The following is a 25,884-nucleotide window of genomic DNA, read 5'->3' on the forward strand; positions in this document are numbered from 1 at the left end:
TGAAGAAATTATAATAATTTTGATTGAACTGATTAAACTCACTAGTATTCAGATATTTTTAATAAATTTGATATCTATGATAAATTTGCGGAACTTTTGAAATACTTAAAATTAAATAATTATTACTTGGGTATGTGTTTTTCAGATTTATGTAAGATTCAAGTAAAGTCCCCAAACACAACAGAAATAATAAGTTTTAAATCATAAGAAATCAACCAATATCATAATTATTTTGATGGTTTAATAAGATTAATTTTAGATCTAACTAAATTTTTAGATACTAGACACAAAACTTTTTTTTGTATAAATATTAAAATAATTTTATTATCAATTATTCCAACAAATCTGTACAGTAAACGTTTTTAATAAATATTCCTTTATAATAAAAAAGAAATTAAACCTCATATTTCTGCTTTTCCATTTTGTATTTGCGTTTTGTTCACTAAAAGAATCGCCAACGTATTGAGTTCGTTTTGAGTTGTAATAAAAGTCGTAACAATAAAAGCCATACGAGCGACTTCCCCATTTCTGGTTATTTCCAGACGAGAAATCGCGTTTCTCCGATGTTGATATCACGTAACGTTCGCGCGCGTTTACGCGTCGAGAGAGAACGACCGTCCCGCGGACAGATTTAATTATTTTATCGGCAGGAAACAATTAACCTCGACCGGAAGTTATTATACATACGCCGGCGCGGTGCCAATGGCGTAAGAAGACGACAACAACGTCTCGGCTCGTCCCTATACTTACGCTTGCTATCGCTATGCTGCTTTCGCGTGAGGGTCCCTCTTCGTCGGATCGAACACACAACACACGTATCGTGTACAAGTCATTGTTTCGGTCGGTGGCAGCCACGTTTAACGAACCGCGAGGCACGTATATATCGGTAAAGCTCACGTATACCGTTTGTTCCTGTCCGCTACAACGTCGGAAGCGCAGGTCTTATCGCGATTCCCTTCGATTTCGATTTCGTGTCATTTATCGAGAAACCAGGTCTTATTTTCGAGTTCGCTATTTTCTCCGATGCTTTTATATACCATTGTCTATTTCTTTTACTCAATAATCCGTTACGTTGCTGTTCCAATGTTGCATTCAGAAGACTTTAAACTCATAGAATATTTATGAATCAAACTGCTTCTGATGCACTGAAAGAAAAATGTTTGATATTTTTATTAACTTTTTATAATGTTAATAATAATAACTATCTATTTGTAGTTTTACATTTGTAAAAAAATATGTAGTTGACTCCAATTGTTTTATAATTGTTTTTGGGACCAAATATATATTTTTTTATATATAGACCTATAAATATAATTATTACTGATATTTTAAGTAGTAATAAAAATGGAACTTGTAATCATAATTATTTTATGCAATTGTAGTTACAAATATCAAAAAGTTTCTCTTGGTCTAGGAAATTTTACTTTAATTAAAAATGTCTTTGAAATATATATTTTGAATAATACATCACATGAAAATTACAATTTTTCTATTTTTTGTTCCAGTTGATCTTTTCAAGAGTTTCTATCTAAATAAAACATAATTTTTAATTGTTCACTAAAAGATTTCCAATACTTCAAATAGGAATAACATAGTTTTCGAAGAATGCTATATAGCAACGAATCGCACATTCAGTATCAGCTTCTGTGGGGATTTCGTAAATCATGTTTTTTTCTCTCTTAGCGAACATTTCCATTTTATCCGAAAGAAAGGTATTGCAGATAAAACTTGATTTTCCCACAAGAAGAATTTCTTCGAATTCAACTCGGAGATTTAAATCAAGAATATTTTTCTGAAGCGTTCAGAAAAAGACACGTTCTATTTTTATCTCTTCCAGGAATCCATGCTTCTTTTCGTTATTTGAGGAACTTAACTAATTAACTATTAGCGAAATGTGAGGGTATCTGTCTGTGACGACTGTCATCAGTAATTAATTTCTTAAAAAGCTAAAGTACCGCTACATTCAGAAAAAAGTCTAGTAATAACTACCAAATGTATTTTGTTCAGCATATTGGTGCAATATTTAATAAATATGTATTACCAAATGTAATAATGATAAACAATCGTCTAATAATAATTATATAATAAATATTTAGGAAAGTAAAATTATATTTTAGTTGATTTTTGTTATTTAACGTTAACGTATTAATTGAATATATTTAATTGAAAATATTTCATAAAAACTTTGGCAACTGACATCTAGACTTGATTATTATTACTTGTTTCAGTGATATTACATATTATATGAATGCGAGGTTACGCAACTACTTTCGTGTCTTTAATTTTATTTTTATTTCATGCAATTTTTCATAGGAGTTTATTAGCTAGTAGTTTGTAAATAGATAAAGCTGTTTTGCGCCACGGTATCTTAATTTTGAACATTAAACATTGTAACTAAAGTTGATCCAAATTTAAGAAAAAAAAAAAAAGAAATAAATTTTACATTCAGAGTTTACATATTTTTCAGAAAACTGACATTGCAAGTAAAAGAATGCAATAAAAGACATTTTAAGAAGTTATTGAAGAAAAATTAAAAAATAAAACTTTTTTATTGGATCAGATGTTTTTCTCAGCTTATAAATATCTTAATCTTGTCTCGCGTATTGCGAACATTCCTCCAACACTTACGGCATAAATAGCGAGAGAAGAATTTCTTATCTCCTCCAGGAGAAGTCTGAGTACATTCTTCGCTCAACGGCGCATTTTTTCTGGTTTTGATATTGTAATGTGCGCGTCTCTACGTCGGATGCATATCACCGCATTGTAACAGGGTACCATTGTTATTGAGCTGGAAAGTTAAGTGTCGAAGCTTGTTCGCGAGACATTGTGGTACTTTAATAGATTCAACGCGAAACGCCGATTTCCTTGGCAAACGCTCGAGCTTCCCGCCCCGCCGCGTTCCCATTTTCCTCGCGCCATTACTCGCGGCGTGCCATCGAGCGCATAGCGCATGTCGAAGCGATTTTCCGCTCTGAAACGGCCAGCTTTTGTTCTCGCAAGAGAGCGCGCGAAGAGATCGGCACTGTAAATCGCGAACCCCCTCGCTTTAAAACGGCTTGCGTTTGCCAACCAAACGCGCGTGTTTTCTTCTCTCGTCGGCCGTTATTGACACGACGGACAACACCGGCTTTGTACATACTGTGCCGTTCATGTACCCTGCGGATTTGTTTGCCTGCGGCACATAGTCGCAGCCTAATGCATCCTCCTCCTCCTCCTCCTCCTCGTCGAGGTGATTCCTCTCTCGATTCCAGATCTCAATTTGATTCTCACAGACGTGGAAATCATCGATCAATAATGCTGACTAAGCTAAGTCGGTTTCTTGATGTTCGTTCCTTGATTTTGCATGCATGAAGCATGAGCTTTGCGCACAAGAAAGCTCTCAATACCTTGGAATCGGAACAATCGTCTTCTTTATACGACTTCTTGCCGTGAAAAAACACATTACTCACCTCTTTCCAAGGTTCTATATTATCGCGAGAGCACTGCACGGAGTGACGAAAAATGCAGATCCAGTTGGGACTTGAAATTAGTCACGGTAACCGTGGCGCCTGGCCGGAGGACGTGGAAAGAACTGAAATCGAGAGAATTTTTTTTAGTTATTATTCTTTCGACTTGGAATTCTTATTCAGGAGGAATCGCTGAATTTCACGGACGTCACCATCGGCGGGTCAAACGAACGCCACCCCGACGCGCAAGGATGTGCACGCTGAGCCGTGCATCACGTCTCGCGTGCGAGCGCACGTACGTACACATATTCCGTTGACGGAATGGAGAACCTTGAAGGTGGCCGCGAGCTACGGACCGGTTCTTAATAATTAACATATGCAACGTTAATTTTACGGAATTATAATTTCACGTCACTCGGTACGCGCGGCTCGAACCGGGTCGTAATGTGCGGGACGAGCGTAGAGAAATCGAAGAGGGAAGAGGAGGCAAAAGCTGGGAAGGTCGGCCGTATCTCATTCGGCTACTGGATGCACGGAAGGTGCTCGCAATCCCTCGATCGTATACTCTACCTTTCTTGTATATCTGCTCCACAGGAGATTAATCGCGACGATCGTACCGATTACCGCTTGCTTTAATCGTCGCCGTTGGCGCGGCGAAATTATAATAACGAACTGTCCATCTCTTTCTTTGCGCTACTGAATATTTCGATTCTTTCAACATCCGAGCATTAAAAAGGATTATTATAATATATAAAAATTTCTTAAATTACATTAACTTAAGTTACTTTGAATTAGACGTGTTTCTTTGGATGCTAAAAACGATGTTGTAAATTTTGTTAGCACATTAGATTTCCGAAATAATTGAAATTTAATGTGCAAAAAATTGCTAATTTAAAGTAATTTTTTGTAAACTAGTGTTATTTTTGTAAATTAATTAGAAAATTCTAACTGCAACTTAGGCTCTTTTTTTTAATGTTATACATACTTTCTTTTTCTTTTTTAAAATTTTATATATTGAAATTTATTCGGAATTTAAAATCCCGTATTTTCGAATTGTTGAAATCTTATAGTTTAAAAAGATTTGGAGTATTGTAATTTTATAAATTGTTGTAGTAAAAAAGATATAAGCTTTGCAGATCTACAATCATAGTGTTTTAGAATTTTACGTGCTATTTAATATTATTTTGCATTTATCTTAAATTAAAACAGAAATATTGTATGTGTGAGATACGAATGAAATACTTAATTAATTACTATACAGTTAATACAAAGTACAAATACAATACTAAATCATTAGTAAAATTATTGAAGAGATTTCTAAAGCGTCTAGGCAACGACTAACGAATGAGAATAATTGAAAGATAAAAGATTCGTAGCACGAGGTACAATACGCCTTTGTGCGGCATGCGTGCGTGCGCACGAATTTAATTATCTTCGACAAAGTGTAGGTATATTACACATTTCGATTGCTTTTCGTTGAAATATCGCGTCGCATATTTCTAAAATTAAAAACAGCATCACAGATGTTTTCTTGTAAAAGCCGATATTTTTTTTATGGCTTCCTTTTTGTAATATTGACTGGCAGATTGAATCCAAGTTTTATTGCAATGGAAGTAAATCCGATGACGTACATTTTTCTGATCTTTATTCGCATAATACGATTGACAATCGTATTACCAAGTAATTAGTATGAATGTAGTAATTAGTAAAAATTAAATTTTGCAATTATCTGTGTCAAATATATACAATTTTATTCAAATTAGTATTTACGTCGGATATTTTAGCAATTGCAATTTGATATCACAAAAATGAATTAAAATCAGAAATGAAAACTATTTGTACATATGATGTATTTTATTTTATCTTCGATAAAAACAATGCGAATATTTAACCGCATCTCTCTCTCTCTCTCTCTCTCTCTCTCTCTCTCTCGCGTTATTTATATCAATATTAACATTTTATTATTTCACAATTCGTTTATAGAACTGTACAATTTATACGAATATATTTTAAATATTGCGATGTTGGTTATCATTCGTATAATAAAACATAGCTAATGCCGTTTTATCAACGAACCATTTGCAGCTTTTAATTTTATTAAATTAATGAATTTTAATTGTTATCTTTCGCGGCGCAGGATATAAAATGTAAGTCTATTATTATATTTTCAATTAAAATTTTTATCTCTCGCATAAAGTCAACGCGGAAATATAATGGACTGACGGTATCGTACGGTAAGTCATTAAATGCCGTCGATCATTATCGATTCACAGCAGCTCCTTTCTTGCTCGCTAATCAGCCACGAGTTCCGTGTCGAGAAGTATCTAATAGAATGTAAGACTTCGGTCTCGGTACCGGTCGTCTTATTGTTGTCAGGCGCAATCGGATGATCTATGCGTGACTGCCTCCAGCACGGAAGAATCTTTTAATTCGATGAATCCTAATATTAATAAGTCGCCGGCGACTTCGTCGATCCCGAGAGTTCGTGGTGATGATGCCCGTGAATTACATATGTGAATAATGCACGATGATGCAACACTTGCGGCAATGACTTGCGGCGCGCAGCGACCAGGGCGATTTTTAATAATTCAATCAAGAGATGAATAATCCAACGGCGTGAGACTGGAACACTTCAGCGTTGTTAATTATTGAGGGTCTTAACCCTTTCATATGTTCGTGGGATGATATATTAAAGTGATGCATTGGCGACTGATTGTTGCCGAGGTTATAGGTGGGGTGATGTTTTTTTTTCAGTATTTCTCAGAAACGCACGATTCTCATAAATCTTTTTAATCCTTTGAAAGAATATTATATAATATTTGCAAAATATTTTTATAATCGCAGCACATGAAAACTATTTGAAATCAATATATCGAATAGCGGAATATTTAATGATTTTTCTATCGAACACATATATTAAATTTTTCAAAGAAATAATAAAATACAAAAATGTAGAATATTACATGTAAAATTTTTTAGATAAGAATAACATTGTTTTTAAATGACATTCATACATTTATATTAACATACTTTATTGCTAATTATGACGAAGTAATAATTAATATTTGATAACATGCAGCAATAAAAATAAGAGTACAAGATACATTACGTGATTATAAAAGTGTGATTTTAAAAATTCAAATAAACTACATGATTTTATCATAATAAAGTCACAATATAACGGAGAATTTATTTTCCTCTGTTGGCCAATGCAAAGTTTTAAACTGGCCAACATGACATGCTGTTTCGTGGCTCGCAATTAATTCCTCGCATAATTGATATACGAATCTGAAACTTCTCTCACGCGAGGGTATTTTGCTTCGCAGTTCTTTACTTCTCTGAAATTCTCTTAAATGCAACATGTTTGTCCCACATAGTAAAAGCGCAGAGCATGCAAATTTTTATCAAATTAATTATTTAAAATTACACTGACAAGAAAAATTTCTGTTTAAAAATAGACAATTAAAAGATTCTGATCATATCAATAAGAATTCTAATTATCTCAAATGGAATTATAACAAATTCAATCAGAAAATTCTGATTTGTTCATTTTCAGGCAGAATTCTAATTAATCCAATCAGACTTTTTTTCCAGTGTATCATACTTTATTTTTGCAATAAGGTTTTTATGTTATAAATTACATTACGTAATTGCGGTGATACACTTTTTAAGGCAATCTATCGTCTTCATTATAAAATAATAAATTATGCGATAAGTTTTATATTTGCAAATGTGATTAATTTGCGCAAAATTGACATTTAAATGAGGTTTTTTTCTGATATTTCTACTTCATATCTTTCTTGTTATGGTTTATATATTTTTATATCACGAAAATATTACAAGAATAAATGAAAGCATACTTTCACTTGTTCTTGTAATATTTTTGTGATAAAAAACAATGCGAATGAGCTTCTTTAGATGTTTACGAGATCCATAAATGGTAAAAATGCACAAGCGTGCTCGTGTATATACGGGCGCAGATATTAATAGAATCGTGGGAGGATGTGAAAACGCGACGTATGTCGAATAACGAATGATTCGCAACAACTTTTTCATCTAACAGCGCACATGAATGTATTTTGAATGGTGACACGGGCGAAACATTTTTCCAATAAAAGTTTTTCACAAGCTCTGTGCTTACTAGTTTTTCAAAAGTTCATAAAAATATTCGAGATCTGAATAGGAATAGATTTCAATGTACAGGAGAGCAACTACAAAATTGTGTTGATTAATTAATATTTACTCGAATATATGACATTCGATTAAAATATAGCATTCTTATTAGACAATTACAACTTTCGATAAAAATATATCATGAATTGTTATTAGCGAACCAAATATGAGAACATCAGTAAAAAATTCTTATCGATGACTTTAATATACAACCGCGAAAATTATTTATTAACATTTAAATGAATCTTCTCCAATATTTTTGGAAAAATTTTAGAAATAAAATTTTATTATGTTAGGTTTGAGAATATAGCTTTAGACATGCCTATAGATCTTAAGCTGAATCTTGCCTCCGCGTAGGAAATCATTGTGAGTTACTTCAATGACTTGGACTCCTCTGAAGGACTCGTCTCGACTTCTCTGCTGGATCCTTTCGACCTCTTGACATCCGCACTCCCCGACCAGCTTAATGTTTTTTAGTTTATCAATAGACGTCTTGGCCTTCTGACATTTGCGATCAAACTTTCGATAGGATCGTATAATCTGTTGACGTGCAAAAATCAAGTGTTGCGTTCGTGCGATGCAATAGACTGCTGGCGATTCATAACTTTGTGTATACGTATTATTTTGTGTACGCATATATATTATTATTAATTTAAACGTTGCATGATCAATGTTATATGATCAGTTGCGTTGTAAATTTACTTTCTAGTTTTCATTGTAAATATACTTTCCAGATTTCTTAATTTTTATTTCTTATTATAATTTATTCTTTCTAATACGATTCATTCCATTTTACTTATGTAAGAGAGAATTATTGAAAAGAAAAATGTGTAAGCATTTGAAAAATAATCGTTATTTCAAATTTATATTTAACGATTATTACTATTATTATTTAGAGATATCAAAGATAATCCAATAATTATATGTAACAGATTTTATAATATAAAAGGAAAGATAAATAGTTTAATAATTTAATTTTTAAATATTCCTTTTTTTATTTTTCTTGTTTCTTTCATTTTTGCAAATTCTTGGTGTTTTATTTATAATTTGTATTTAAATTGTTCGTTAATATCAACTGCCAAATTTAAATTATTAAAATTAATGTACATGTCGACCGTTATTTCTGCGACACGAGAAAATCTTCGGATCAGTCTTAGGCAAGCGTTTCCTTTCTCCTTTCTTCATTATCGCTAGTCCCATCCATGCTCGAGCATAACTGGCTCCCAAAAACTGACCCAGATCACACGTGTGGTCACGTTTCGATCCGGTCAATCCTAAGCCCAGGCATATTCTTTTGCTCTTCATCCGTCCAATCCAGTCCGCCACCCGGTTCGGTTTGACTTTGGTGTATTGGGTTTCACATGGAGTTACACGTACGCGCAGTCGTGCGTGCAGCTAACAAGACGCTCTTCAACGTAGATGGCCCGTCTTCATGTAGGTAGGTATACCGCCCGCGGGTGATTCGCGCTAATTTTACTTCCCGCCGTGCCCCGCCGCCACGGATGACTGGCCGGTTTTCCGAACGTTTTTGCCACCGTGTGTACTACACGTCGATACCGGTCTCTCATCTATTTTCACGATCTGCGCGTCTAACTTATGTCTGCAAAATCATGTGGTGCGGGCATAGCTCTTGGATATGCATTGCTTGCTTAGGGAGATTGATTTGGCGTATCGTTCACTTCTGATAAGCGAAAATTGGATGCGAAGTTCCGCTTAATTGAATCAACGATCTGAGAAACAGCAAATTTTCTTTATTTTCTTATATCTCATTGTTGACTGTAATGTCTATTTCTAGTGTAGATTAATTTTAATCTCGGTTCAATGTGTTCATCCTTTTCTAACTCATAAAATTAGAAAAAGTTATAGTTGAATTAAAATTAAAATTAAATTACATTGGTAGAAACAGGCATAAAAATGTATGTCTATTATAATCAATCGAGATCAAAAAGTGAGAGTGAGAATGAGAGGGGGGGGGAGGGTAGGAGAGAGAGAGAGAGGAAGAATTTTCATTTTCTCAAAAAATTAATATTTTTTAATTGAAATAATTGAATTAATTTTAATATTTTGTAAAAAATTTTGGATGTTAGATCTTGAATTATCGAACATGATTTTGTATTGCAATATGTTTGTATATAAATCTGTATATAGTAATTTTATCAACTTTAAATTTGGCAAAACATAAAAGTTCAGTTTACTATTTTTGTGGAATTGTTTATTTACTATTATTCTGAATCTTCATATTTTTTATATGTATAATATCCGAATTATAAATTTAATTTCTACTTAATCAGCAATATGATTTTTTCTATTCTATCGTGAGTTTAATGAACAATATTACCCTTTCATTCTAATATCGCGTTTTCCCAATATCTAGATAATAGCGGACCCACAGTCGACAATATTGTATATCGGTGACATCATTTAACAATATAAGCAGCTGTCGTTAATCGAACATGCGTGATCTCGAAATACAAGCGAAAAGAATATCGCTCGCTTAGACGATACTTGAACAGTTAATGCGAATAAAAGGCATTAAACGGGGTCACAAAACACCTTTAACAGACGACGATATCTCATACATACATCCGATAATGAGTAAAGTAACTAGTTAGCGAGTATATTAGGTTAATTGCGATGTGTTGCGGCGTGACGGTGTAAATTTAAACAGATGCGATGCAACAATATGATGCCATCGATAGTGTCTTTATTGCGATCAAATGGTGAATGTTTAATACTCCGCCATGATTGATTCTAATGGTGCTCCTTCCGCTTTAAATTAGCCTTACTTTGTTTAGAATACATGGAAAAGAACTTTGCTGAAGTATTTAAAAGTTTGACTAAATACTGATCTGAAAATAATTTTGTTTGTTGGACCCTCAAAATAATTATGCAGGAAATTGAAACATGATTAGCAATGCCAAAAGTTTTGACATTTTAGCAACCAATTTGAGCGTCCTGTATAATTGATAATCCAATAAAATTATTTTCAGCTTTCTTTATTTTATTTTCTGTATTTATTCAGATCTTTGTATTTATTCAGATCTCTTCTTTTTATTAGATATTTCAGCAAAACATTTTTTTGTGTAATTTTACAATGGTTTTCGATAATAATCTATGTATCGTTCAATTGTATTAGCTGGCTTTTGTATCGATTGATTAACGGAAAGAGTTATACGAGGTAGAATATAGAATTTCAATATATCAAAAAGTAATTTGATATTGAAAACAAAGTACCGATGGCATCAATATACCGTAAGCATTATCGTTCTCCGCACACGGAAGATGCCTTCGGGCAATGTTCTCGAACGATATAACAAGGCTCCAGTCGACGATCGGTCCTTCGAAAGTGGAAGGTAAATATCGAAGGGAGAAGACCGTTGCCGCGACAACAATAACAACAGCAGCAATACGGAGCCATCTCGGTTATCGGAAACTGACGCTGTCTGCCTCTTGGCAAGTACATCGACAACGCGTGCATCTCACCCCGGGTGCACCTGCATGCGATATCGGTTACATACGAGGCATGTATGTACATACGTAAAGCTCGATTTATAGTTTCGGAATGCCTCGTCAGTGGTATTGGGAATATCCCACGTAGGCTCTCACTGTACTAGCAATGATTTATGTACATCTTGTTGAGAATTTATCGCTGTAATAGAAAGCACCATATTTAGGTCCATATTTCTGACATTGTTAAACTTATCTATAATTTCTAATAAATGTACTATTAGAAATGTTTTCTTTACATGTAAATGAAGCTTGTGGTTATGAACGAAATTAAAAGTGATTTAACTGAAAATTAAGTTATAGTAATACTTAAATGTAATGAACGTGTACATTAAACATTATATACAAACATTATATACAACAATATATATATATATATATATATATACATTAAATTTCATGCACATGTATACAAATATTAAATTTAATGTAATGTCATGAAATTAAAGTCTAAATTGTATAACTTAAAAGTATATTAAATTTCTTGAAATTTTTAATAGATATAAAAAAATATATGGACACGGAAAAATCAGTTTTGCTAATGCATCTAAAAATTCATTTAATTTTGTTAGATCAATAAAGTAGTTATATATAGAACAAGTTGATTGCTTAAAACTTTTTATGGTACTCATTATGCTTGAGCTTACATAATTATTTTGAGTCCTACAAAATTTTGATAGTTCAATAAAATTATTTTCAGATTTGTATTTAACTAAATTTTTAGATACTTAGCATAAAATTTTTTTCCATGTGTATCCACATAATGTTTTGTAATTCATCTTAAATGGATGCACAAAGAGTACAAATAAATTGATACATTTTGAAATTCTTCACGTTTCTGTATGTTACAGTCGTATCTTGTGTTTTTGCATCATTTAAATCTCTTTATTGGAAAACTGTTTTTCAAAATTAATTTAACTCGCTCTTTCATAAAAGATTTTCCGTGAAATGAAAACATCATTGAAATAAAAGCATTATAAACATTGTACTCTTATAGTATTTCATGCGAATTGGAGTATTTCTACGAAGGATTTCTCGAGAGCGCTGCTAATTGCCTCTACTAGCGCGGCTGTTTATTTTCTCTCCTTTAAACTATAGTAAAATACTAGTGACGTTTATAACGATGGGCGGCCGCGCTTGAACAGGAGCTTCGGCGAAATCGGGAGGATTAACCAGCGCGCTCAGAATGGAGTTCGAGAGAACTGTCGTGGCCCAGTAGTGGAAATCCTCCTTAAGCCGATCGAGGTATTCCGATATCATTAGAAGAGCTATTCGAGACTCGCACATACGTTCCCCTTGTCTTTATCTCCTTATCCAATGGCGACTTCTCGTCGGAAAAAGGTTCTCGTGTCGAAGACATTGCCGTAGTGCGTATCGTGCATCATATTTCACGGTCATTTCTTTTTATGTCCGTTGCGCGTATATCGCTCCGGTTCGGGACCCGATGACGAAAACTCTCCTCGAGGGACCACCGTGATACCGAATTTAAGGCCCTCCCGCGACGCCGGATGCCGACGATGTTCACCCTTTTCTTCCTTCTGCCACGTCGGATTGATTTTGATGTAATTTCGCGAGTACAATGTTTGAAGCTTGATACATACATCCTTGACAATAATTTGAACATTGGAAACTTTATTAAGGAAATAATTATTAGAATAAAAACTGAGGAGAAATTAAATAAAATTTATGTCCGTTTCTATCAATATAGATTAACTTTAATCTCAATTCGATTTAGTCTTTATCTTTTTCTAATTAAATTCTTAGAGAACTAGAGAGAAATAAATGAAGAGTAAGTTGAACTGAAATAAAGTTAATCTATATTAGTGAAAATGGACTTAGTTAATTTATTAATAATTTTTAAATAGGTAAAGAGATTGTGAAGACAGTTCTAAGAGAAAGTGTTCTCTAAAAGTCTGCAAAACACAAATAGCTGTAACATATTAAACGCTTGCCATACAAATTTTATTTGGATTTAACATTGCGTTGTTTTATAATAGTTTAAAATTACACTATAACTCTAACTTCCAGACATATTTATGCGAAGTAAGCGCAGCGGCATATAACTTTTATTCGGCGAGTGTAGGAACTGGCGTAATTTTTACGATCTGTCGTAATTGCGCGGCAAGTGCCGCTTATTTATAATACGGGCGTAAAAGCTACAATGTGCAGCCACGCTTGAAGATGCGGCGAGATCTGTATTAATATATAGCACCGTTAAACCCGTCACGACCCGCAATTGTTTCGTCTGAGCACATACCACTAGATGAGAATTTGTTTATTGGTGGTAAAATCATTTAATGACGCTATTGTGATAATAATGTCGCGCAATCTCTCAGAGTCTCAGAGTATCCTTATTTTGTTAGATTGCAATGTAATAGAATATATTTCTTCTTATGTAAGATAGGGATGATATCACAATCTTACTTAAAAAATAATAATTAAAGAAATATGATTTTTTAATTATTGAGGATGAATGAATTAGGAGATGGAAAACATTATCCTTTTAATCGTTAAAAGTGAAAACTAATTTAACTTTATAAAAAAAAAATCATTGAAACATCACAGAAAAGATGATTAAAAAAAATCGTAACTCAAAAAGGATGAAACAAAAATGACAAAAATTTGATGTATTAAGAATATATCCTTCCTTTTTGCTGCACACTATTTGATTAGTCAATAATTTTCTATCAAGTTGGAAAACAATTTCTTCCTTTTTCTGGAAATTCAATTTTTCAATTATATCACTTTTAAAATAAGAGAGTGATATATTGTTCAAATAATTTGTATATACAAGTTGCTTATAAATCGATTTCCTTCGTCACACACACACACACACACACACACACACTCACACATACACACACACACACGCACACACGCGCACACACACACGCGCGCACACGCACGTACGCACGCACGCACACACATTACATTTTATTTTATTTAAAAATATATTTATCTTTTTTTATATTAAGTGACTTTTCGATTGCGTAATGTTTCCTTATTAGATCGGATAAATTATAATAATAAGAAGAATACGCACAATTTTAGTATAATATAAAATATAAAATTTATCTTTTTACTGCAATCTCTGCAGTCACAAAAAACTAATTAAATTTTATTTAACATTACACTATACATTTCCGCGTATTCCTTTAATTTTATGAATGAGAAAAACATGTTACATATCAATATTACATTTAATATGATTTATCTACGTTGATATAATATCACAATATTATTTTGTTGTTTTACGTTTGCTCGGAATTCGAGCTCTATCGCTCTGACCGACTTTTGATCCAAATTACTAAAGATTCGCGGAAGTGAAAGATGCGCCGACTCGCATTTAAAAGAGTATAGAGTTAATAATTTCCCTCTAGCGACAAAAACTGACTCTATTCCCCTTAACGAGGGTCATTGAGGCCTCTTGACTTTATGGTGGCATATCTGGTCGCGATTGACGTCCCTTGCTCGCCGTCAATAGGAGGATTCTGGTCGAGTTTTGTAAAGGCGGTTGAAACGCGCTGCTGCTTCTTGTCGATCGATTTTTCACATTCCTACGCCATTGAGTACAAGACTAGCATTGTTTGTCGTAAGTGCGAGATACGCCGCGCTGTGACGGACTGCGTGATAGAGGAAGTCGTAACGGGTCGTGGATACGGTTCATAGTTGTCCGTAGTTGTACTTTGTAGGCTCTTGTTGGAGAGATCGATCGCCGATACTTCGGCAAGAATTTATTTGCATTGTGAATCGCGCCGTGAAACGCGATCTACGATCGCCATTGTCGCTGATAAGTGCGGAATTTCTATTGGTGTACTCTCTTCTAAGCAGAAAAAAAAGAGACTGATACGGAAATAAATTAATACAGAGAATTCTGAATGTCAATTAAGAGTCGGAAAGAGCTAGATAACATCGTTACTTTGCATCTGCAAGAGAATATATGAATGTAAATATCATCTATCAGCATCTCCTTTGAGAATTAAGATATATGTGACTGACTTTCTGTAGAATTAAAATTGAATACGCTGTTAGTAGCTGTTTCGTTCAATTTTTTTTTCATATTGATGTAAAAATTTAATTGATGTAGAATATCAATGCATATCTTTATTTTACCATAAAGCAACTTCTTTTTAGCAAATCATTTGTCTTTATTTTTCTTATGTTCAATTATTTTATATAATTATTAATTATTAATATGATGAGAAAAAAATTCACTATAGCTGAAACAGTTTCATATTTTAAGGTAAGGAATACAATGAAAGAATAAATGAAAGAATGAATTATAGCAATCTTACTTAAGGAAAAGTTATAAAATTTTAAAAATAGACTCTCGTTCTCTAAAGAGATTAATAATTACTTAAGTAATTAATAATTAATTAGAATTACTTTATTAATCAATTAATTATTTTATATAATTACAATATATTGATATTTGATATACGCAAGTTGTTTTAATTAGAGATATCGAGATAAAAAGATGACTTAACCAGGACAATTTTTTGGCCCAAGTCGCTTCAATAGATATAGGTAATCGAAAAGAGCTTAGTGCGATCTTAGCAACGAATCGCATCACGAATAAGAAGAGGCATGTAATGAACGATGGGAGTCGCTCGCAGCCGTGGCGTAGACAAAAATCAGAATTCCTCGTTCTCAATCCGGCTGCAATCTCGCGCGATCCTCTTCGCAGCGTGTCTGCAACGAGTAGGATCTCAGGGTAGATGACTACACGTGTTGGACGTCGCGTCGCGGACGAACGCGCTACGTCGCAATGTTTCATCGCTTGCGTGTGGTGCATCGCGAAAGACATGCCGCCCCTCGATTACGAGCGCGTCGCGCGTGTGGATATAGTCGAGATAGCACATTTTTCTAATTTCGCGAGTACACAACACGCTCACGTATGCACGCATGATTGCGTACGCGCGTCGTGCGCTACCGCTGGTTGCATCTCCCCCTCTCCCCCGCTCTTCTCCATCCCGCGTCAGAATGCCTGCCTCTTCTCTCCTCTCCCTCGATCCGCGGCGGCGCGATTTAATGATTAATTAAGCTTTCCGAGAAAACGCAACAAGTGAAACGTTATTAACACTTAGTGGCACAGTTTACTTGGATCAGCGCCGGTCGAAGGCTTTCCCCTTCGCCCCTTTGTGTGTGATCTCTTAGCTTGTATACTCTTCCTATTCGCGCAAGAACCTTGACTCGGCTTCTAACTCGATCGATGCATGTCAAATTATTATAGTTAAATAAAAAAAAAAACCGACAAAAATACGAATATTTCGATTTTTGTCGATTTTTTTTTTATTTAACTGTAATAAATGGAAATAGATCGAGATAAGTGAATAAATATAAGAAAGAAAAGAGTCTTATTCAAACAGAGCGGATCTTACAAAGAAACCATTGAAATTGCCCCTCACTGATTTTGATAGGCTTTAGATATGTATAGAGTGTAAACAAATATTTACTTGAAAATGAAATCTATTTTTTATTAAATTATTAATTATTAATTGTTTAACATAATTATTAATTATTAATTAATATTATTATTAATTGTTAATTTTTACAGGAAGAGAAAGCTACTATGACGTTGGAACAGAGTCATGTGCTTAAGAAGCGATGAAAAAAAAGTAATGAATTATAAGATACAGACAATAATATTTCCTTGTTTATTTTGACATTAAGAGTATAATTGCAATCTTTGCAATAATTAATTCATAATTTGGATGTAAAATATTTAAGTAAATATTGTAGTATCAGATTTTTCCTTATCTTAGAACAATTATCTTGCAATTTTGTGACTGTATTCAACTTACAGAACGGCGCTTTGACGCATCAAAGCATCTCACCATCTGGATTTCGCATCGGAATTTGCTTCCTCTTTCCAGTATCGCTTTTGAGTAATTTTCATGGAAAGATAATACGACGACTGATATTTACGCTGGCATCAGAATTACGCATCACGGTCTATCATCGCCATATGCGTTTTCTATTTTGTCCGTATACGTTTCCCAGCTCGCAAACGCCATTTAGCGCTTATGAATAATTAACGTAGAGAAGCGACAAGTTGGTCGCAATTTCATCGTCTATGCATATTTTCTTCGTTGCAAATCTCGCTTGCTTACACTTCTCCTTTTCCTTTAGAAAGGCTGGAAGAAAGAAGTTCGGCCGAAGCTTTATTCACATAAAGCTAAATATTCATACATAAAATCTACTTTTAATGTATCTCATGTTTTATCTATCATTAAATATTTTAGTTAGATATATCAGGTAATATATGTACTGTATTTTCATCATGTTTCTTTGTTTTTCTTTTCTTATATGCGGTATTTGTAAATCCACGAACGCGCTCTCAAGTTAATTCGTCAACCGAAAAAATGTCGTTTCCGGGGACTGGTGTGTAATAGTTATGCGTGGCAACGGATGCTGATATTGCATGTCGAGTTCGATCTCAGGATGTACGGGGGGAAGGGAGGAGAAAGAACTAGAGATATGTATGCGGTGGGAAAAATTGAGACGTGCGTATGGTGTAGTTCGATCGAGCCAAGATAAGTCAACGCGAATTGGTTATATCGATTGGCAGGATCTACATTTACGTAGGTAAGCTGCATTATTAATGATTAATGCCAATGGAAGCAACGTCTGACCTATCAACGAGAATTACGTTTTTTTGCCGTTTTGGATAAGTTTTATTCTATGTTTTACTCTATGTATACATTACAAAATCATGTTTTTTTTTAAGATAAATATGATGCTATATTTGCGTGAAATATTTTTTGATCGTTAATTTTTAGATATATTGAGTTGTCTGGAAAGAGGTTGAAGGAAAATTGAAACGCAGAAAATTTTAGTATACATTTATTAAATTATATAGGTTAGCCGGTACGAACTTTCCGGACAACCCAATATTTCTTTCTTTATAATAAAAGTGGCACAACTAAAAAAAATTAATTTTCCAGGAAAGGGGAGAAACTACAATATTTTCTTGACAGAAAATTATTGACTAATTAAATAATATCGGCAAAAAGAATTATACTTTTAAAAACAATGTCATTTTTGTTATTTTTGTTTCACAACTTTAAAAAATCTACTCTTTTTATGACGATTTTTTAAATGAAATTAAGTTAATTTGCTTCTGATGATTAATAGGATAATGTTTACTAAATTCATTCATGGTAATTAACTCGAGAAATTTTTTTTTTAGTTGTGTTACTTTTGAGTAAAGAAAAAAATGATATGTGTAAAGGTTAACGCAATAATTAGAGGAAGAGGAAAAGAGATACAAACTTTAATTGTAAATACATTTATTTTTATTATATTTATATATATATAAGTATAATTTATTGATTAACGCGCTTTTAGTGAGAAGAGAAATATATCAAAGCGCAAATGATTAAATAAGGTTTATCGCTGATATTATCGACTTCAATTCATTATTATCATTGCACATCTGCGAAAATGCGCGTTAGTTGTTCAATGAAGATTAAGATCGCATTCTTGAAATTTCTCACTCAATGAAAGCAGGCGAACGGGCGATTTTGCTGACGATAAAAGAGTAATTGCCCCGCTCGGCGCGAACGGTTTTCGGTCACGAAACTATAGATTGCACCCGCCATTACACTCATCGATCTTCGTATTTACAATAGATGGATTTATTCACTTGCCTCTATCTTTGTTGCAGATCGATTCTAGCCCTGATGATGCTGAGCACGGCCGGTGTCTCGTCTTCCCATATACCCGATAAATATCCCATAGAAGTAAGTCTTATCTTTACAATACAACATTGTTTCAACTATTGGCTTATATTCTTAAACATTCGCATTTGAGAATGTGTGTTGATATATTTTTTATTGTATGATTTAAATAATTTAATTTTATCATCGTTATGGATTAATTGGACCGATGGAAGAATGTTACTGAGAATATTACAAGACTGAAAGCATTACATTATTGCGAACAGAAGATAGATATGAAGGAATACTACCAACACTTTATGCATAATTATAATCTGTAGAAATTGTATCTAATCATTTTATTAATTTTGTTAAATTTGCGTTCTTTACATTTATATACACTGAAGGATGATAATAATACGGTCGTATGTTCTAAGAATTTGAAATACATAAAAATCTGGCTTGTAGCCTCTTTTTGTTATTTATTAAAAAAAATTATACTTAAATTTAAGTATCATTTTTTAAAATCAAATAAATATATATCCGTAAGCAAATGGTCCCATTGGTACTATCTAAACAAATATTTATTAAAATTTCGTAATTTTTTTTTCAATGTGAAGATAAAAGTAAAATGTTATTTAACTCAAGGAATTGGATTACCATTGCTTTTTGATATCTAACAATGTAAACTTCGAAAAACAATCTCATTTCATTAATAATGACAAGTGATGGGGAACTAATTTTGCAGTATAGTTCGACGACAAGCTAGTTATGCTAGTTAGTAAGCTTTTACTCGGAATCAATGTTGTCGATTAAGCATCAATAGATAATCACGTCCGCGACAAGCTAAATTCGATCTCGCGATTGGCTATTGCGACAATTCCGTTCGCTTCTCCGACAACAATCCTCGTACACGAGATGCATATTAATTCGATCCACTTGCGGGAATTAATACGCAATTACGTGGCACTATGCGAAGTGAGGGAGTAATTAATTGACACCGAAGGAGGTCCCTAAATTACGCTGGCGCAGAGAACGCGCCGGGAACAAGGCCACGTGGCGCGCGACACGAGAACGAACGTAAACACGTTCTGCATGCTGTGCAACAACCGCTATCATTTTATAATTACACTTAAGAACCCATTTGTTCTGGAAAACGTGTGTATTACGGATGACACGAAAATAGACGACGCAGGAAATATAGCGCATTCCGGTTACCTGACCTTCATTTTAGGTCTATGTTGACATCAAGGTCGCTTCTCCGAAGCGATACACACTTCCGGAATTGCTTTCTTGAAAGACCGATACTATAATTTTCAAAGCATTACGTAATTCTTGACGAATTTTCAGCCGAGCTTAATTCTAGAGTTATAATTTCTCATCAGCTTTTCTAATGGAAAGAACAGTTTTGCTAAAGTATTTAAAAATTTAACTAGATACAGATCTAAAAGTAATTTTGTTGTACTATTAAAATAATTACGTAGGAAGTTTATGATAATGTTGCAAAAAATTTTGACATTCTAGCAATCAGTTTGAATATTCTGTATCATTATTTTGATAGCTTAACAAAATTATTTTCAGATCTGTATCTATCTAAAGTTTTAGATACTTTAGCAATATCATTGTTTCCGTGTTTCTTCCTTTTTTCAGGTATAGATTATGATCCGTATATTTATACTTCTGTTATATTTATACTTTTTTGCATATCACCGAAAAAAAATGATACAAGTAAAAAATATAAAATTGTTCAGGAGAGAGGGAAAAGAAAATTGCGTATTTAAAAATTAATTATTTACGGCAATATTAAATATAAGTTAATTACAGTTTTACAAATTATTTTCAAATTTTATTTGTAAAAGTAATATCGATAATAATCATGTTTAATAGTGTTATATTAGACTAAATTATATTAAAGTTATATTAAAATTTACTCCTATTTTAATTTGTATTCCATTTTTCTCGTTTTCAATTCTTTCTATTCTATTTTCTGTTTGAATTCGATTAACTTTCATTTTTTTCTGAAGGCTGATAGATTTAAAACACAATTTGCACATAATATGAAATTCAAATAGTTTTGACTTTTTGTGCGATATATTATATATTTTATATTATCCAATATATCTTATATTAGCTTTATATTTTCTTATATATTAACTATATGTTATCTTCTTATAATTATATTCTTATTGATTTGATATGAAAATCAAAATCCAGATAAAGTAATAGATAAACTCAATTTGATTAGCTTCTAATCAAGTTCGTGTCTTCCCCTCAATATTATTTAAAAAAAATTACATGAAGCATCCTTTCTTTTTAAATACGGTCAAAGTCTCACTGTAAATGCTTTGAAGCACTTGATTGATCAATCAGAGGAAAGAATTTTACGAATTGATCAATCAAAGAATGTTTCAAAGTATTACGTTGATCATTTTCTCTCTCTCTCTCTCTTTCTCTCTCTCTCTCTCTCTCTCTCTCTCTCTCTCTCTCTCTCTCTTTGTGAAGTATTATCGTTACATGAATTTATTCTCGATGAGGTCTCATTATTCCGTACTGTAAAAATATCTCCTTATGTGTATCTAACGTGAAGCATATATTTCCTTCTTTGTATGGAGCCTCTGCTATATAAACGCTGTGATTAACGTTCCAGAGTTAATGCCAGATATTAAGGAAGTATTAGTTTGCTGCTCTTGGGGTTAACAACTTGCAAAAAAAAAAGCAGCTAAGAGCTCTTCATTCGAATTCTAAATTCACCGTTTGACACTAAATTCAACATTGAAACGGTGTTTACGAAAAGCGTAATTGCCTATTTGCGTTATTTTTCTTTTGTGAAATCTAAATCCTCGGCTCGTTAAAAATAGAAGCGATCCTCGCACGCGACGCGACGCACAGAACAAACCGACAAATGTGGGCGAAACAAAAGTCACATTTAAGAGACCTTTCGAGATTTAACGGTTGTTATTCATCTCGCAACAGGTTCGGCGAAATCGACGATTTGTATTCCGGTCTCGAAATATTACGCCCATAGCGTGCGAGGGAACAAGAGATGCGACTCTTCGCGTTTGATTAATTAGACGTGCGCGATCGAAGGGAGGATCGGACGTGAAGTATGAAGCGCGGGAAATCTTTACGTGAGAACGTCATGCCTTTCTTCCTGGTGGTGAAGCGACGTTACCTTAGCAAACTTCCGGCAGAAGTTAATGCAACGAGTAGCCCATGGTGCGCGGAGATAGATCGAATGCCGTTAATTCAGCGCCGTGTGTATGCAATACGGTCATCGATCTTTCGTTTAATTAATCACGACAAGAGTACGTGATACCGAAACGCATGCGATCTAATTGGGATCTCGTTCGCAGTAGCGATATTAATTACTGAACAAACAGTTTGTGCTCTATGATACTGGCGTGTGATTAACAGGAACAAAATGCCAGACGTGCGTATCTGCCTCATCGTTTAATTATCCAGTTACCTGCTTCGATATTTTTTTTCACTGTAATAGCTATCATCGCTTTTCACACTCGCGCAATTATCTATCATGAGGAGTGATACGAAAGAGGCGATAAGCAAAAAACTTGGAAACAAGCTTTAAATAAATAATATTAAGTTAGAATCAAGACCGTTAAATGAATAAATAAATTAAATAAGAAAAGTATTATTTATACGGTCAGATTAGAATAATATATGTATTTAAATAATTTTTTTTAATTGAAAATATAATTTGTTTTATTTATATTATCATCATGCTAAGCTCGTTATCCCTTTTTTTTATTTAATTAAATTTGTTAAATAAATTTATCTTAGATACGTGTATATGACTGTGCGACGATTACTTTTCAGATTTACAACAAAGACAGATTTGCACGATCTGAAATAAATGATAATAATCCTTCCAAATTAAATTTATACAATTAAATTTATTAAATTAAATTTATATAACAAATTAAATTGTTATTATTTAGCATATTAAAACATGTAAAGAATTTATTGTGAAAAATATTATCTCAGTCGTGATTAAAATCTCTCTTTCTCATTTAAATGAATTTAGAAAAGAAATATTTATTATTAGATAAAATTGCGTCCGATTATTAATAAGGTCTGTATATAAAAAGTAATGTAAGAGTGTATGTGAAAGATAATTGATAAATGAAGTATAATTATTTTTGCATAAATTATTAAAATAAAATATTTTACATATAATTAAATAATTAAAAATAAATAATTTAATAAATAATTTATAAAAATAAATAAATAATTTACTTGAAAATTATTTCTTATATCTTATATCTTAATTAATCTTCTTTTTAAAATATTAATTTTACATTTTGACTGTAAGTTTCGGAGTTAGCTGAAGAATTCACGATTGACGGAACAGTGTTGATTTTTCTAGGTATATCATATGTTACAAGAAAGAACACAATTTGGAATCAGCCATGATAACAGGATAAGAGGAACTTGGGGAACGTGGAGTTCATGGAGCGAATGTTCTAGATCTTGTGGCACTGGTATCCAGTCCCAATTTCGAGAATGTGTCCCTCTACGGTGAGTCCATTTAATATGACAGATTAATAAAAATCCTGAAATAATTTTTTTAATTTTTATAAAAAAAACATATACTTAGGCTACCAAAAGTTTCCGGCTAATAATTTTGTTGTATTGCTCGGATACAAAAATGTTACAAATAAATATCTAGTATATAAATATTAATTATACACTTAATATACTCCAGTATTTAAAATATTATATATAGTAAGAATTTTATTAATTTATAATAATATAAATTAAAAAACAAATTGACAAAAATACAAAAATTAAAATTATATATTGGCCGGAAATTATTGGTAGCTATATAATGTTGTATTTAGTGCTATATATAATACTATTTTAAAATATTAAAATATTTTAAAATAAATATTTTAAAATAAACATGTAAAATCAAATATGATAAAGAAAGCCAAGATCAAATTTTTGGATGTTATAAATAATATATTATATGTTCTCTTATTGAATCAATTTATTCCAGATATAATTGCGAGTCGATTGGTTTCAACACAATTATTCTAAAACGCTAATAATTCCTCTTAAATTAAATTAGAAAGAAAGAAAGGAAGAAAGTAAGAAATTTATTGCGAAAAATATTACTTCAGATAACGAACGTTATCGACTCGCAATTATATCTGGAATAAATTGATTCAATAAAAGAATATATAATGTATCCAGATTATAACATCTAAAATTTGATCGATCTTAGCTTTCTGTATCGTATTTGATGTATTCACATATATGGTCGTGCTTAAAATTCTTAATAAACATGTAAAATATTTTAAAATAGTATTATATATATGTTCTTTAAATATTTTATATAACATTAATAAATAAGGCGTTATAAATAATAAGATAAACATACGTTATAGGATATATCGAGAATTTTCTTCCTTTCACTTGTATCTTTACAAAGATAAAAGCGCAAAACAAAGCGCGACAAGAGCTCATTAAGCATGAAAATCAAACACTGTATGACCACATCCAAATATCTTCACGCTCGATTAATGATTTCCACACCTCGCATCACCTTTGTCCTCACGGTGCGGAGGGCACGATCTTCCGAGAGGTCACGACTGGGATCGGTAATCGTCGGGCGTCGCGGTTCCATCGCGAGAATGCAAAGCACCTTGCGCAGTTTATCCTAACAATAATCACATGCCTTGCGGTACCGTTAGGGTCTCGCGCAATTTGGATCATAAACGTTCGCTAGATGAATCGCGTTGCATTTTGCATAACCGTGGAACTTTGGACTTCGTATCGAATATACTATTACTCCTCAATCTCTCGATTGATCGACCACCGTTTATCTTCGACTCTTTCATATCCATAAGGAATATACAAGGTGCCTCAGATTCATCGCTATCTTATTATAGAAATAATTCGTTTAACTCTTTTTCTTCATCAGCGTGTAACATGCAGTAGCTAGATGGGTAAGTATAGTTTTTAGATAGATTATTCCGCAGTTTCTAATGCGATAATGCGCAATACTTTGATATTGTTTACTTATTCATATTGAAAGTCTTCAATATAAAACTTTTTTAAAATATTTGGACATTTAGAACCAAAGTAAAATTTCACAAATTCTGTTTTTGATATTCATGAATGCATATACATGTAGAAAAGATTACATGCGATATTATGAAACGTAATTTTTTTTCTTTGAATAAATGGAATACATTTTTTCCTTTGTACAAAATTTATGCACTGCTTTCATAAACGTTGCTGTCATTTATATTACAAAAATAAAGTGCACGAAAGAGCTTTGATTAAACTTTTTATTGCATTTTTTAAAACTTGAAATTGCACACATTGTGATATCTGTACAAATGTTTATTCGATAGGAAAAAAAGAGAGAGAAAAAGAGAATAGCCGCTAGGCGTTTATTATTTAAATATGCTTTCACTGTGCGTTTCCTTCTTGAAAATTTATCTACGAGCGAATTTTTTTGTCGTCAATGGAGATTCTTATTCAGGATTATAATATATTTTTTATTTGAATAATAAAAGAATATATAAAATTCCAGTGAAACATGAATAATTCAAAAATTCCTTCTTCAAGAAAGAGACTTTAACGCATAAGTTCCGTACACCCTGTATGTCCTGCCTGGCTAGCTATAAAGCAGCGTGCAAATTACGGATCAGTAGCGTAAGAAGATTATACACCGGCAGGCCGACGACTTCTGCGAGCTTCTCCCGGGGGCAGAAACGTGTTGTTATCGCCACTGACATTTACACCTTCCTAACGCTACTGCGAGCCGTTACGTGACTCGCAATATGAATATATCGCGACGAGTTCACTATACGAGTAAATACAAAGTAGTCAGTATCTTGCGGTTAAAGATCGCCTGATGACTTGAATTTGATTTATCCTTGACGATTACACAAGAGTTCTGATTAATGACTAACTTAACATAAACAATTAAGAGATTTAGTCGAATCATATTTTGCTCCGTCTTAATCACATTGAATTGAAATGTTAATATTCAATCATATAAACTATGTTAAATAAACTACATAAAATTTTTAGATAAAATAGATATTTAATACCAAAAAGTATTA

At 32.7% G+C, this 25,884-nt stretch overlaps 1 protein-coding gene across 1 annotated transcript in view; it reads left to right on the forward strand.

Moving 5' to 3' along the window:
• LOC108691081 (thrombospondin type-1 domain-containing protein 4-like) overlaps positions 1 to 25,884 on the forward strand; it is a 67,508-nt gene that overhangs the window by 29,128 nt on the left and 12,496 nt on the right. The window contains exons 3-4 of the mRNA XM_018198718.1: positions 18,796 to 18,871; positions 23,172 to 23,323. Coding sequence (XP_018054207.1) covers positions 18,796 to 18,871; positions 23,172 to 23,323 — 228 coding nt within the window. The remainder of the gene's footprint in view (positions 1 to 18,795; positions 18,872 to 23,171; positions 23,324 to 25,884) is intronic.

This window comes from Atta colombica, unplaced genomic scaffold (assembly GCF_001594045.1).
Source record: "Atta colombica isolate Treedump-2 unplaced genomic scaffold, Acol1.0 scaffold387, whole genome shotgun sequence".
NCBI classification, from domain to species: Eukaryota; Metazoa; Arthropoda; class Insecta; order Hymenoptera; family Formicidae; genus Atta; species Atta colombica.